Below are 14,743 nucleotides of genomic sequence, written 5' to 3'. Positions count from 1 at the left end.
CCGCTCGATCCCTCGGCACGTCCGAAGCCTGAGTCCACGACTCCAACTCGCCCGCCTGAAGCCTAGGTCCGTGAGTCTGTCTCACTCGATCCCTTGGCTGGCCGATGCCCTGGTTGACGACTCTGTCTCACCCAGTCCCTCGGGACACGACCAAAATGCCTAGGACCACGCTCTTCAAAACGATGGGTCAAAAACTGGAAAGAGGAAGCTACGCCCACCAAGGTGCACACACTCATGCCCGCTGACAAACACCCAGGCGATTTTGCCTGAATCGCCCGGAGGCTCGGGGGCTACACCCGCGGGTGCTCTCGCGCGCACCCGCTGTCGAAACAAAAAATTCCCCGCTGGCATCACGGAAAAACCCCCCAGACGATTCTACCCAAATCGTCCGGGGGCTCGGGGGCTACACCCACGGGTGCGCTCGCGCGCACCTGCTATCCAGACAAAAACCCTCCAAACGATTATACCCGAAATCACCCGGGGGCTTGGGGGCTCCAGTCGGGTTCATAAACCCGGGGTCCCTCATGGACCTACTTCCCAGCAAAAGCTCGGCCTAGCCGACAACGTTGCGAACGACGCGCAAACTCCTGGGCCGGCCCAAAAACCTAACGACAGACTAGAAGGGCGATCCAATCTCCGACCGAAAGGCCTGACCAAGGAGGAATGACGCCCGCTTCCGACTCTGGCCAGCTCTCCGACCGGAAGGCCTCGCTTCCGACTCTGGCCCGCCTCTCCAACCGGAAAGCTTGGCCAAACAACGCTTCCGACTCCAACCCACGTCTCTGACCGGGGATACATCGAACCTCTACTTATAGCTCTTCTCTAACTGGCGCAGTCGGAGCTGACTGGGACCAACCGAATGGGGACGCTCGCTCGGTGAGGGCTAGGAAATGGGCAGAGCAAGTAAAGTAGGACGCTCAAATCAAACCGCAAAACCAAGGACCATACCCAGTACACCTACAGGATAGTACCGACAGTACATGTCAGAAGGGTGCCCTGCAACCTTCCAAGCATGTTAGAACCCAAGCAGTGTTGCGGGCGCCGACGATTTGCCCTACAGTGTTGTGGGCGCCATCAATTCCCATACCAGACAAATACGGTAAACCCCCCCCACATGCCTCTGGGCATCGACAGTGTTGTAGGCGTCGTCATTTGCCATACATAGTGAATACGGTAAAACCTTCCACATGCGTCTGACACAAACAATGTTATGGGCGCCTACCATCATCTTGTACCCGACGGCGTGGGCAACAAGACTTAGTAGCATACGAACTCTCACTCACACTCTCTCTCACTTGTAAAGGTCGTCCCCTTCATCTATAAAAGGGGATGCGCTCTCTCCCAACGGGAAGATCAATCAGACGACAACTGAAACACGCTCCAACGATCCGAACGACCAAGGATTCCAACGAACAACAGACGTTCGAACACTTAGCACATAGCGGAGCTCCCGTCACTCTCGACCGTTCAGACCAGAGTCCGACCGGACCTCTTGCACCCCCCATCTTATTCCCTTCCGTTTGTAACCCACAGCAAACTTCGAGCACCTGGGCTCAGGAATAAAGTCACCGACCGACTCAAACTGGACGTAGGGCACGTTGCCTGAACCAGTATAAACCTGTGTTATTGAGTGCTAGGCCACATCCGATCACAACGTACAACAAAACTACAAATATTTACGTGTTGGTCACTTTCTACACCGACAACATGTATAGGTGAAAAAATGCCTGACTTATCGCCTAGCAGTTTGATTTGTTTGATTATTATTATAGATAGGTATGTTGAATCCCTAGCTAACACTTAAATAGAATGACTTATGCGTAAAAATAGAGATGCTATAATAATTTAGTGGTGGAATCCTTTATCAAAGCTAAAGTCATGGATTCAATTTCCTTTTTATATTATAATTTTCTCCTAATTTTAGGTTAGAATATTCTATTTTATCTTTATTATTATCAGTTACCTACTTTTAGTTTTTTTCCTCAAAAAACAAAGAAAACGGTATGGAAAAAAAGAAAACACAAAAAACGATAACCAAAAAAGCACAACATGAAAAAAACAAGGAAAAAGAAAGCACGAAAAAAAACTCAACTGGAACAAAAAAAATAAAAAAAAACAGAACCAGGGAAAAAGAAAGAAAAAAGGATACACACGAAAAAACATAAAAAAAGAACTAAAAGACACGGTAATATTCTGGTACTCCTATTTCCCGTAATAAATATCAACCGAGGGGTTGTATAGCCACTCTGCAATGTCATCGTGGCGCCGTAGTGACCATAAATATTGGGTTATCCTTGAGGCCAATATGACTGCCTTATGTAAATAAAGGATACTAAGGCCCTCTTTGATGCAGCTCCCGGGGCTCTGCCTCCTCATCTCGTGTACTGTAGCTACACTATAGCAGGAGCCGTTTCAAAAATCGAGGCAGAAAATGAACTGGGAAGAGGAGGAGCCGGAGAAGCCACGATTTCAAGCATCTCTGGCTCTGTGCTACAGTAGTAGAGCCGGAGGTGGCGAGAGCCGTGCCAAACGGACCCTAACTTTGTATGAAGATCTGGTAGAATTTCTATTTTCAATAAAATAGACTCTGATGCTATAAAAGATAGTACGCGGTACCTAGCCACGCTATTTGCACTGCAGTCTTTAGATAGTAATCGTGCAAACATCTCGTATGGGTTAATAATTTAAATTTGTGAATATTTGTTTTATTCGTACATTTCTAACGCAAATGAAAATCTTATAATCTTTGTACGGTGCCTATCTGACTCCGCATCTCCACGGACCACAGTTAGTCTACAGTCCAGACCCAAAGTGCTGACTATGGCGGCAGCCGGCATCCCGCGCGGCTAACCGGAGCCCCGCTAAACAGCTGCAAATCCTAAACTCCTAGCATTGTAGTTGAACCCATTTGATTTGAAAAAAAAAATATAATTAATTTGAACCGATTGGCCCAGGTGTCAGAGATCCCATGTATACTTTTTGGCCCATTCCTTCCTCATTTCGACTATAAGATGAGCACCTCGGTTGCCGCCTTCCTCCCCTCCCAACGGCCAGAAAGCCACGTAGCCGAGTTCCTCTGCTCCTCTCGTGGCTCAACAGGCAGAGCGACCAGTCTCCAGAGCGCTCCCCATGGCGTCAGGAGCTGCGGCGGCCCCTGGCGTTCAGGTGAGCCTCCATGCCTTTCTCACCTCCCCAAAAGCACTCGAATGCTCATGCTCTTCGATCCCATATCATCATATGAGCTGCCAATTTGGTTGCTAGGTACGTGAATGCTAACCCCTTGATTCCTCTGTTCTTTCCAGACCGTGGTGCTGAAGGTTGCCATCCACTGCCATGGCTGCAAGAAGAAGGTCCGGAAGGTGCTCAGGAGCATCGAAGGTGCGTGCCTAGCCGTCTAAAAATACATGCCTTCTCGCGGTTTCTGCGTACATTTTGGGCTGTTTTGGCTGAAATTAACGGGGTGGTTCTGGTTGGTGATTCTTTTCAGGCGTGCAGAACGTGACGGTGGACGCCTCGCAGCACAAGGTGACTGTGACGGGCACCGTGGACGCCGACACGCTCATCCAGAAGCTGTACAAGTCCGGCAAGAAGGGAGAGCCCTGGCAGTGTCACCCGCCCGCCAAGAAGACCGAGTCCGTGCCGGAGGCCCCGCCGGCTTCGAAGCCTGCCGGTGACGGCGGCAAGGATGCTGCTGCTCCTGCTGCGGCCGCGGCGGACAAGAAGCCGGAGGAGGCGGTGAAGCCGGCGAAGGAGCCGCAGGGCGAGAGCTCCGAGGAGAAGAAGAAGAAGCCGGAGCAGGAGGGCGGGGCCGCAGAGAAGAAGCCCGAAGCAGAGTCAAAGGAGGCGGAGAAGAAGAAGCAGCCGGAGCAGGAGGGCGGGGCCGCAGAGAAGAAGAAGCCCGAAGCAGAGTCAAAGAAGGAGGAGAAAGTGGAGGCGAAGAAGGACGGCGGTGACAGCAAGGGAGCTGAGAAGAAGGCCAAGGCCGCAGCAGAGCCGGCAAAGGAAGCCGCCGCCGCCGTCCCCGCCCCCGCCGCCGCTGCCAATGACAAGGACGAGGCAAAGAAGAGCGACAAGCCCAAGGGCGCCGGTAAGGCGGATCCTGCCGCCGTGACGACGGAGAGGTCCCTGCCTATGCCGCCGGCGCCGGCGCCAAAGCACGCGTACGAGCAGGAGTACCGCCACCCCTACTACGCCCCGCAGCCGGTGGTGAGCTACCACGCGTCGCACCCGAGCTCGAGCGTGTCGTACACGTACTCCATGCAACAGGCACACCCGCATCAAGCGTACTCCTACTCCATGCACCAGCCACAGCCGGCGTACTCGTACTCCGCGCAGCAACCGCAGCCGCAGCCGGAGAAGCAGTGGTCGCCGTCGTACCTGTACATGCCGTACCCGCACGCGGCGCCGGCGGAGCCTTACTACCAGCAGCAGGACCACTACAGCCCGCCCGGGATGCACGCGTCGCCGATGCACGACTCGTACCGCATCTTCGACGACGAGAACCCCAACTCCTGCAGTGTCATGTGAGAGGCGAGTTGATCGGACGCCGCGGGCCGCCGTGGCGGCCAGCAAGTAGTTGGGGAGGCGGCGCCGCTACCGCAATAGTGACCTCTCTGTGGTTGTAGGTGGAGTAGCCTGTTACTGCTCTCTTCCACTTATTATTAGTATAGAGGTCAAACATCTCTCCATGACAGAGCTTTTCTTTTCTTTTCGTTTCCTTTTAATATCTTTTTTTACTGTTCTACTCAAGTAATTAGAGCATGTAAATTGTAATGAGATACGTACGCCTTTACCTGTAGCTAATGTTCACCGCGTCTATATATGCCGGCTACTATAATTTTGTATATGAGCCACCACAAATACATACAGTATATAACAGATTATACATATACGACTAATAGTTTTTTTTCTATAGATAGAGAAAGGCAAAGGCGTATTTGTATCTTTTTAGAGATCCCAAACATTTGCTGGATGCTCATTTGATTTAGTATATACTCCTGAGAAAGAAGAGAAGCAAATGTGCATTTGCAGAGAATATCCTTCGCCTTGCTGATTCTGCTCGTCAGTTGAAACATCAGCCTTGGACCTGCCATTGGTTAAAAAAGCTTAAAAGAGGGTCTTTGGACCTGCCGTAAGCTGGGTGATTTTACAAGTCAGGTGGCTGTGGTTTGTTTGGAATTCGCTTTCTGGCAAAAATGTATTGCTCCATCCTCCTTATATATGAAGAAGTACTATATTCCAAGCCTAGTCCTCTCTCGGTTATTCAATTAGGAATCAAACATGTAACATATCATGCAACTGCGGATCAGAGCATCCGGATCGAGAACCCTTATATATAATAAAATCTTGCTAAACCGGAGGAATTTTTCGCTTATCCAAACACCTATAGGGTGGTTATGTCAGTCATAGCCTCATAGGTCGCAACCCTTTTACACTAAGCGACCGAAACGTCACTAGAGACGTGACACGAACAAGAGTCCATACATTTTCGCTACCTCTACTGTGCCATAATAATTTAATCGCTGATGCTAACCCCTCTTCTTTTTCGCTGATGGACGACTCAAGCACGATAATGATGATTAATTTCAGCGTGATAGCTCAGCCGGCGAAGGGTTAAGCACTGGCCAAGCTGGCCGGTTTGTTTGAAGGCCTGTTAATACACCAGGTGGGGCTTTGTCCACATGCCAATGGTTCATCCCTGCGTCCCTCAGCCAGCAGGCTCATCACATGATTATATATAATATGAAGAGGAAGAGTCCGGTCGCTAATAAGTAATCACACCCCTCAAATCTACTACTAATCTAATCTAATTATTTGTGGGTTGAGGAGCATGATGGGAGCACAACAGAGAGTGGAGGAGGACAAATCAGTGGGGAGTTGGGCCCCACGGAGTGTACCGGATATTAGTAGAGAATCAGTGGCCTAAAACTTAATGCTTGCTTGTTAATTGGGCACTTGGGTTTGGGAGTGAGGAGACAATGGATGCAACGGAAGTAGGGCACTCTCCCACTGGGGAATGCGCTGAGACAGATGAGATGAGGTCACTCTGGTTTTTGGTGGGAAAAAGAAAATTCAGCCAAGACAATTTCTAAAGGGCACGCGTGGTCACCTATCGTGGATTTATGATACGTCTTCGTAGTTCTTCTTTCTAAGTACTTCTAGATTTATATATAGGAGTTTGATGCATGCGTGCAAACACCTATCAGCTTCCCATGGTAATTGTCCTCACTGATTTGTTTTAAAAGTTTGGGTGGTTTGTTTGTTCCTGTCAATGACTCAGAAGCATGCACCTTCTGGCTGGGCTCCCCTGCCCCGTGGGGTTAGGGTCTGTTCGCTTGAACTTATCGATCAGAATCTACAATATTTTTCTCTCACAATAAATCAGTTTTAGCCGGCTTTAATACCAGCCGAACAGGTTGTGCATGCTCGGCCTCTATCTATATGGAATTCAACTATTACTATTCTCTCTTGTTGTTTATTATTTGACAACTCTGCGACTACTATTCAATCCAGCATATGAGATACAGGCGGCCGTCTGTTCCATCAGCAGGTGTTCTCTAATTAAAAGTGTACCTATCTGGGGTAAAACCGGTGTTTAGCGTTTGGATCAAGCGTGAGTTATAACTGTACCTGAAAACTGCTACGCTGTTCGTCTCCTTTCGGTGGCAGCACAGCCGGCACATGGCGTGCCATGCACCAAACAGCAAAAAGATTCGTCGGTTTCGCTGATTTCATTAATTTGGCTGAATGTCTTTTCTTGAATTGAAACCAAACAAGTTCCTACGTAGCACAGGACAAAACGTCTGGAATATCCAGCCTGTTCGGTTGGCTGGTTCGTATGGTTGCTGGTTTGTGAAGAAGTACTGCTGGCTGGTTTGTGTGAGGGAAAAATACTATTCCGACTAGAAATTTACGATCGTTTACGACAAGCCACAGCCAAACAAACAAGCTGATCATCGCGTGTGCCAGCACGACGCCAATTGCCAAGAGTACCAGCGTTCAACAGTTTTGAGTACCAGTTCACCGAAAAGCTCAGACTCCACTCTCACCATCTTTTAGGAATTAGGACACATCTATGTGTAAAGTTTGGCCCTTGCTCATATAGGAGTACATGCCAATGCCAGATCGCCATTGTGCACATATACACACACGCAGCATTTAGGCAAATTGTCTGAGCCGGTTTGGTACTGGTGTTGTACGTTGTGCACCACGCACCACCGATTCAGCACCAACAGCGACAGCATTCCCGCCGGTGGCGGTGACACACTGGTGCTGGACGAAACCTAATTCCGAGGGGGAGGGAGCAGAGGGGAAGTGGGCGGGGGAAGGGATAGGATATGGTTGGTGCAATAGCACTCCGCACGATGGATGTTGGCTTGCCTGCCATTTCCTATCCTGTTTCCGAGAGGAAAACCCCTCGAATTCACACAGTTTCAGCGTGGACCGCAGGCCGGCCGGCCTGGCGCGAGATCCTAAGCTCCACCTCCAGCACTCGGTCGCTGTCGCCAGTGGCAGCGGCGGATCGCAGGGAGCCAAGGAGGCGTCGTCGTCGGATTCCTTGGGACGAACGGGGCCGGCCATGACGCCCCAAACGTGTCCTGCTCAGGCCAAATTCGCGCCAGATCCCCAGAGATCTCGTGGAGCCTTGGTGGTAGCTGCGAGCTCATTCGTCAGTCATGGGCAACCAGTAGGTTCAGGCACACCCCTTTGGCTTTAATAACCTCCTACCTCTGTCCCAAAATGTTTATCGTCATGATTTACGTGTCGATAATTTTGACTTGATTTATAGAAAATATGTGTAACATTTCTATCTCCAAATAAATTTATTAAAAAACTAGATTCAAATATCTATCAACGATACTAATTATGTATCATAAATACTAATATTTTTAATATATATGCGTCAAAGTTGTTTATCGAGAAGCGAAAACGACAGACATTTAGGGACGGGGAGAGTAAAGCTGCCCCGTTCGGCTCGCTGAAACTTGGCTGAAACTGGCTGAAAAACACGGTTCTGGCTGAATTGTTGGGAGAAAAAAACACTGTTCCGGCTGAAAAAACAAGCCGGTTTCTGGGTAAGCCGAACAGGGCCTATTGTCGGCTTTCGGTTAAGTATCATGGTAGGTCTAAGCGCTAGCTGCAAGCCTGCAACTGCAACAAATCTTACTAGATACAATGGCGCGCAAGAACATCTTTGGAAGCAATACATGGCTTCTTTTCATGGTAGCTATAGCTAGTATTGTATTCTGAACGATGCTGCTATGTTGCAAACCACCGCATCGCACACGCTGGATCAGCAAAGGTGACTTTTGAGTCATCCTTTGAGCCTCTCATGCATGCTGCATCCGTCTTGATTCCTTCACTTCGCTGTTTGCATGATGGAGAACGCGAAGTGAGGGCAATGGGATTCGGTCGGCGATTCTAGCATGCCCCAACTGCTATTCACTATGTAACTGTTAGACGGTGCACGCCCTTTTTGCAGATTGTGACCATCTATCATAGATTAATTTTAATTTTATATGTTAGGTAGCGGTAAGGTAGAACGTTTAGGATCTGTTTGGATATTGCAGTTTTAGAAAAAAATACAGTACTCTGTTAGAGTTTATAAAACTCAAAAAAAAATCAGTAGTTTTAGCAATATCATGGTTCTTATAACCATATAAGATTTATTACATGCAAACACTTTGCATTGTGGCTTTTTGAAATCCCAAATAATACATTTTTTCATTAAATTTCAAGTCAGATGAAAAGATTCCATTTAGTGCTTTTTTCATTAAAGCAAAATTTTTCTCTAGATATCTTGAACTACGTTCACCTTTCATGATTTTCTCAGAAAGAGCTAGAGTTATCTCCTCCCCCAGCACATCCAAAGAACACTCAAAATATGACTTCAAATCCGTATCCGATGAACAGCTACACCTGACCAAACATGAAAACAACCTCGTTTCAGAATGTGCTAGTCTGGTACTCTCCATCAATCAAGACCCAACAAGAAGAAGAAGGAAGATTAGTGCGCAGGGACGACAATGGCCACAACAATTTGCAAAATACTCAACCAATTGGTCCCTACCAAAGTATCAAGTACATACACATGTACCTATCTGAAAAAAAACCTTTTTTGTACTAACTAAAGTGGTTTGAAATTTCTCCGAGCTCGAAATATCGCAATCTCCCACCATGACCTAAAATAGCCCGTAGTGTCCCATTGCGAGCCGCAACCGCCTTGTGCAACAAAATTTTTGCTGGCTGCCTTTACCATGTGGAAAATAAAATTCTCCACTCCACACATAGCGTGGTTCATTGTTGCCTTGCTTTTGGAGCCGCCAGTGATGTTGAGAGCACCATACAATCGGTGACGAATGTAGTTATCAGGCTGATGTGGTGTTCACAATGGTCGTCCAGGATTTTTTGTATCATTGTGGGAAAAAAACTTGTGATTTAAGAGAAGATTTTTGGAGCCTTTTTCATGAATGGTTTGGTTGAATTTCACAGTCGATTGTGCTCCACAAGCTTTATTACATGCAAACACTTTGCATTATGGCTTTTTGAAATCCAAAATAATACATTTTGCATAAAATTTTAAGTTTGATGAAAAGGTTCCATTTAGTGCTTTTTCATTAAAACAAAATCTTTCTCTAGATACCTTGAACCACGTTCACCTTTCATTATTTTTTCAGAAAGAGCTAGAGCTATGGATCATCCAAAGAACACTCAAAATATGACTTCAAATCCATATCGGATGAACTGATACAGCTAACCAAACATGAAAACAACCTCGTTTCATAATGTGCTAGTATGATAATCTCCATCAATCAAAACAACAACAAGAAGAAGAAAGATTAGTGAGCAAGGACGACAATGGGCACAGTGATTTGCAAAATACTCAACCAATTGGTCCCTACCAAAGTATATGTGTCGGTGTTTCGGACCGGGGGTCCTCAACCAACCAGTGAATTTGTTCTGCGTGCTCCCGATTCCGGATGGTGATGCAAAGAGACACAAGGTTTATACTGGTTCAGACAATCGAGGCCCTACATCCAGTCTGAGAGATCGATCTTGTATTCCTTGCACCGAGGTGCTCGTAGTAGGGGGTTACAAGCTAAAGGAGAGAGGGAGCTGGTCCCAGGTCTCGGCAGGGTGTCGTGCGGGCCGCTTGAGACGTTGCTCTCAGGCGGCAGGAGTGTGCGTGTGTGTGTGGGTGTTACAAGGTGTTCTCTCCCCTAAAACAGCCCAAGTCCTCTCCTTTTATAGCCTAAGGGAGGACTAGGACGGTACATGAGCCAACTATACGGCGCCGTGTGAACAGAGGCGGCGTGTTCGGGCCCTGTGGCCTGTTCCTGTGGTGGTGTGGCCGTCGGAGTGGTCCGTCCTTGGAGCACTGGGGCGGCATGGCCGTCCCATCAGATCCTGTGCGTCGTGGGAGCCCTGGGACTGCTTCGGAGTGGGTGCGGCGGTGGACGTGCAAGCCACTGTGGACGAACTGCGCGTGAGGCCGAGACTTGGTCGGTGTCGAGGCTGCACCGTGGTGGAGGGGTCTCGGCAGGCACGAACCCCAAGATAGCCGAGACCTTGGTGTACAGTGCCGAGGCCTCGAGTGGGCGGCTGATCGTGGGTACAGTGTTAGGACACAGTGGCCGGTAATCCCTACCGTGTCCTATCCCAGCCGGTATGGCGCTGATCGTGGATACAGCGTTAGGACACAGTGGCCGGTAATCCCTGCCGTGTCCTGTCCCGGTCGGCATGGCGCTGATGCGACCTCGGGTCGCGTCGGCCATTCTGTGGCGTTGAGCCATCGTTCGGCTGAGATTGTGGGAGTGGTTGAAGCATTAATGGGACATGACACGTTGTCTAGAGGGTCGGTCGAGGCGGGGGGTGACGGGCTGCGGGCGACCCGGCCTCGAGCGACACGGAGGCTGGGGCCTCGCGCGAGACGAAGATCAGGCTCCTTGCCGAGGCCTTGCGCGAGATGCCTCACGCGATACGGAGAATGTACCCCCTGCCGAGGCCTTCCCTGGAGAGCCTCGGGCGAGACGGAGACGGCGCCCCCTGCCGAGGCCTACCCTGGGGAGCCTCACGCGAGGCGGAGTTTGTTCCAGGATGCCGAGACCTCCTGCTCGAGGCTCGAGGCGAGGTGGAGGAGGGCCCAGTGGGCTCGGTCGTGGCAGGTGAGGGGCCCACGGCTTACCTTCTAGCTTTATTTTTTAGATGGGATTTCAGCGACCCGTTTGATGTTTGCTTGGGGTACCCCATTCTAAGGTATCCGACAGTAGCCCCCGAGCCTCGGGGTGAGTGCGTGCACTCTCCCTGAGGGTTTGTCGAGGCTGGGTTTATGCCTGCTCCGTAGGAATTGGTTTGTTTTTTGAGGTTCCGGTGGGTGCACGCGAGCGCACCCGCCGGCTGTAGCCCCCGAGCCCCTGGAGGAGTGAAGTTACTCCTCCAGGGGCTTTCTCCATTTTCGCGTTTGAGCGATTGGTTCTTATTGCATTTGCCGAGCCCATAAGCGCAAGTTCGGGTTGCGGGGGTCTCGGCGAGGCTGCAGGAAAAAAGAAGCCCTCTAGCCTCCGCACGGAGCGAGAGGTTCGTTAGGGGTCCCCCTGACTTTGGGTATGTCCCTCACGCTTCCTTTCGCTCGGAAGGAGGGGTGGAATGTGCCAGGCTACCCTCGATGGGCGCGAGCGTGGACACTTTCGGTGAGCTGTTATTGGGTAGTCCGAGTGGAGGCCCGAGCCCCGTTCGCTAGGGGACGGCTAGCGGTCCAGAGACGCACTCCAAAAGTACCGGAGGATTTCTCTAGTGGGTACCGAGGCCGTTCGCTGGGCCTCGGTGGCTCGGTGCCTCCCTACGGTGGGATCCCATTCGGATACTTTCCTGCCGGTCTCGGACATGACTTAGGACGCCCCGAGCGACTGTTCGTTCGGGCCTGGGCCATTCGTAGGCTCGCCCCAAAATCGTCCCTGACTCTGTTGCCCTGGGGCGGCTGTCGAAACCTCTTGGAGGCCCAGCCTTCGAACCCCTGGACCGTAACGGGCTCGGTGCCCTTTATCGTGTTTTGTAATGAAACCTCCAGCATGGCTTTGAACCGTTTGTCTTGGTTTTTGGGTGCAAGAGGAGCCCCCGAGCCTCCGCCTGGAGCAAGAGGACGGTCGGGGGTCTCCTGACTTTTTCATTCACCCCTCACATATCCTTTTCGTTCGGACGGAGGGTTTGTTTGCCGAGCCCATTCTGGTCTCGGCAAGGTTGCAGGAAGAGCCCCTAGCCTCTACGTAGAGCGAGAGGGCCGTCGGGAGTTCCCCTGACTTTTTATACGCCCCTCGCGCGTGAGGGTTTGTTTGCCGAGGCCCCTTTTGGGCATGGGCCCGAGTTGTGGGGTCTCGGCGTATTTGCAGGAAGAGCCCCCTAGCCTCTGCACAGGGTGAGAGGGCCGTCAGGGACTCCCCTGTCTTTTTGTACGACCCTCACGCTTCCTTTTTGCTCGGAAGGAGGGTTTGTTTTGCCGAGCCCCTTTGAGTGCGAGCTGGGGTCGCTGGGTCTCGGCAAGGTTGCAGGAAGAGCCCCCTAGCCTCTGCATAAAGCGAGAAGGCCGTCAGGGGTTCCCCTGACTTTTTGTGCGACCCTCGCGCTTCCTTTTCGCTTGGAAGGAGGGGTGGAATGTGCCTCGCTACCCTCGATGGGCACGAGCGGTGGCACTTCCGGTGAGCTGTTATCGGGTAGTCCGAGTGGAGGCCCATACCCCGTTCGCTAGGGGACGGCTAGCGGTCCAGAGACACACTCCAAGAGTACCAGAGGATGTCTCTAGTGGGTGCCGAGGCCGTTTGCTAGGCCTCGGTGGCTCGGTGCCTCCCTACGGTGGGATCCCATTCGGAGACTTTCCTCCGGTCTCGGACACAACTTTGGGCGTCCCAACTGTTTTGCTTGCTTGGGCCTCGGCCCCGTATGGGCTCGCCCGCGGTCGTCCCTGACTCTGTTATCCTGGGGTGGCTGTCGAAACCCTTTGGGGCCCAGCCTTCGAACCCCTGGATCGTAATAGGTTCAGAGCCGGATTCCTTCATACCCCTGGATCGTAATAGGTTCATACGAAGGAGTCGAAATGACACCTGCTGCCGTAGTGGCCGAGCGTGGCATGGTGGATGGGACGTAACCATCCTCGCATTTAATGCGGGAGACGTGGGCGCGTGGGCCGGCGAAATCGGCTCGTGGTTAACCGCGCCGGATTGGGGGGAAATTTCCCCGATTTCATCGCCTGCTCGTTTCGCCTCCTCCCTGCATAAATACCTGGGGAGTTTTGCCCCTCCTCGTCTTACCTTGCCTGCATTAGCGCCGCCCCCGCCGAGCCGTCGCTAGAGCAGCGAGTGCCGAGAAGGAGAGGAGGAAGCGCGAGCCTAGGGAGGAAGCGAGAAAAAAGCGAGAGCATGGGAGGGAGAGAAAAGACTCACCGCCGCACCTGATTCCTCCAGCGCACCCATGGCCGGTGACATCGTTGTTGTCGAGGCGGACCCTTGGGATCCGTCGGACGTCACCGAGGAGATGCTCCAGTCGCTTGTCGACGGTGGGCTCCTCCGCCCGGTGACTGACTCCACTAGGCCGGAGTAGATTGCTCCGTACGGTGAGCCAGAGCCGAGGCCTCGCGACGACTACGTCGTAAGCTTCGTCTCCTTCCACGAGCGCGGCCTCGGCGTCCTGGCGGACCGGTTCATGCGGGCGCTCACGCACTACTACGGCGTGGAGCTCCACAATTTTAATCCCAACTCCATTGCTCAGGCGGCTATCTTTGTTGCCGTCTACGAGGGGTATTTAGGGATCGCTCCCCATTGGGAGTTGTGGCTCCATCTGTTCCGGGCGGGGCATACTACAAAGCCGACGGGCACGTCGGGTAAGAGGAAGGCGGCGAGGGCCGGAGGCTGCACTCTCCAAGTGCATCAGGACCACCTGCACCTCTACATCCCGGCCCAACTCGCGTCCTCCAACCGCCGGTGGTACACGAGTTGGTTTTACCTTCGTAACGACGACGGAGGGCTTCCCCCCTACACCGGGCGGATTGTGGGGAGTTGCCCGGAGAAGTGGAAGTGGGGCGTCCCGAAGGTCGACCAGCCCAAGCTGGAGCCGCTCCTGGAGGGGCTGACGAGGCTGCAGGGCCACGGCCTCACCGTGGCTGTGGTTGTGGCCGCGTTCCACCGCCGGAGGGTGCTGCCGCTGATGGCTCGGCGGCAGCGGCTGTTCGAGATGAAGCCGGGTGAGCCCATTGAGGGCACCCGGATGTCCTCATCCGCCCTTTCCGAGGAGGAGATTCTTCGTCGGGTGGGGGAGACGGTAGACGCGAAGCTGAGGGGCGGCAACTTGACCCCTATCGCGATGCGGCCGTTGCGGGGGTTCCTTTCACTGGTAAGTCGTGCGCCGCTGTAGCCTCTGAACCTCCTCAGTCTCCCCTTACCCCTTGTTCCCTTATGTGCGTTTGTCGTTCCTTCAAGGGATGAGGGACGTGCGCTCCTCTCCACCGCCCGTTCCCGAGGACGCGGGGCGGCGGGCGGTCAACCGCGCTCACGCCGATGCGCAGAAGAGGCGAAAGGACGCTAAGGCGGCGAAGCGCACAAAGCACATCCTCGCGCGCGAGGAGCTGGATAAGCGCCGCCGTCAACAACGGAAGGACGGTCTTCCGCTGGAGGAATCCCCGTCGACGTCGTTGTCGACGGAGGCCTCGGACGGGGATGACAAGGTCGAGGGAGGGCGAGGTCCCCTGGACCACCTT

General features: G+C 52.3%; 1 protein-coding gene across 1 annotated transcript; it reads left to right on the top strand.

The window, feature by feature from the left end:
* The first annotated feature begins 3,008 nt into the window (after positions 1 to 3,008).
* LOC136539921 (heavy metal-associated isoprenylated plant protein 35-like) lies at positions 3,009 to 4,798 on the top strand. Its single transcript, XM_066531901.1, has 3 exons — positions 3,009 to 3,165; positions 3,303 to 3,378; positions 3,488 to 4,798. Exons 1-3 carry the CDS (start codon positions 3,130 to 3,132, stop codon positions 4,525 to 4,527), a joined length of 1,152 nt encoding a protein of 383 aa, XP_066387998.1. The 5' UTR covers positions 3,009 to 3,129; the 3' UTR covers positions 4,528 to 4,798.
* The last annotated feature ends 9,945 nt before the right edge of the window (positions 4,799 to 14,743 follow it).

The sequence above is a fragment of the Miscanthus floridulus genome, chromosome 2 (assembly GCF_019320115.1).
Source record: "Miscanthus floridulus cultivar M001 chromosome 2, ASM1932011v1, whole genome shotgun sequence".
Lineage (NCBI taxonomy): Eukaryota > Viridiplantae > Streptophyta > Magnoliopsida > Poales > Poaceae > Miscanthus > Miscanthus floridulus.
Note: the sequence above shows the minus strand (reverse complement) of the source record. Positions and strands in the feature narration are given on the sequence as shown.

Bases quoted from the DNA above. Each gene is read 5' to 3' on its own strand.
- LOC136539921 (XM_066531901.1), top strand. From the start codon at position 3,130: ATGGCGTCAGGAGCTGCGGCGGCCCCTGGCGTTCAG. The intron at 3,166-3,302 runs GTGAGCCTCCAT...TGTTCTTTCCAG, and splicing joins CGGCGGCCCCTGGCGTTCAG to ACCGTGGTGCTGAAGGTTGC. The intron at 3,379-3,487 runs GTGCGTGCCTAG...GATTCTTTTCAG, and splicing joins GGTGCTCAGGAGCATCGAAG to GCGTGCAGAACGTGACGGTG.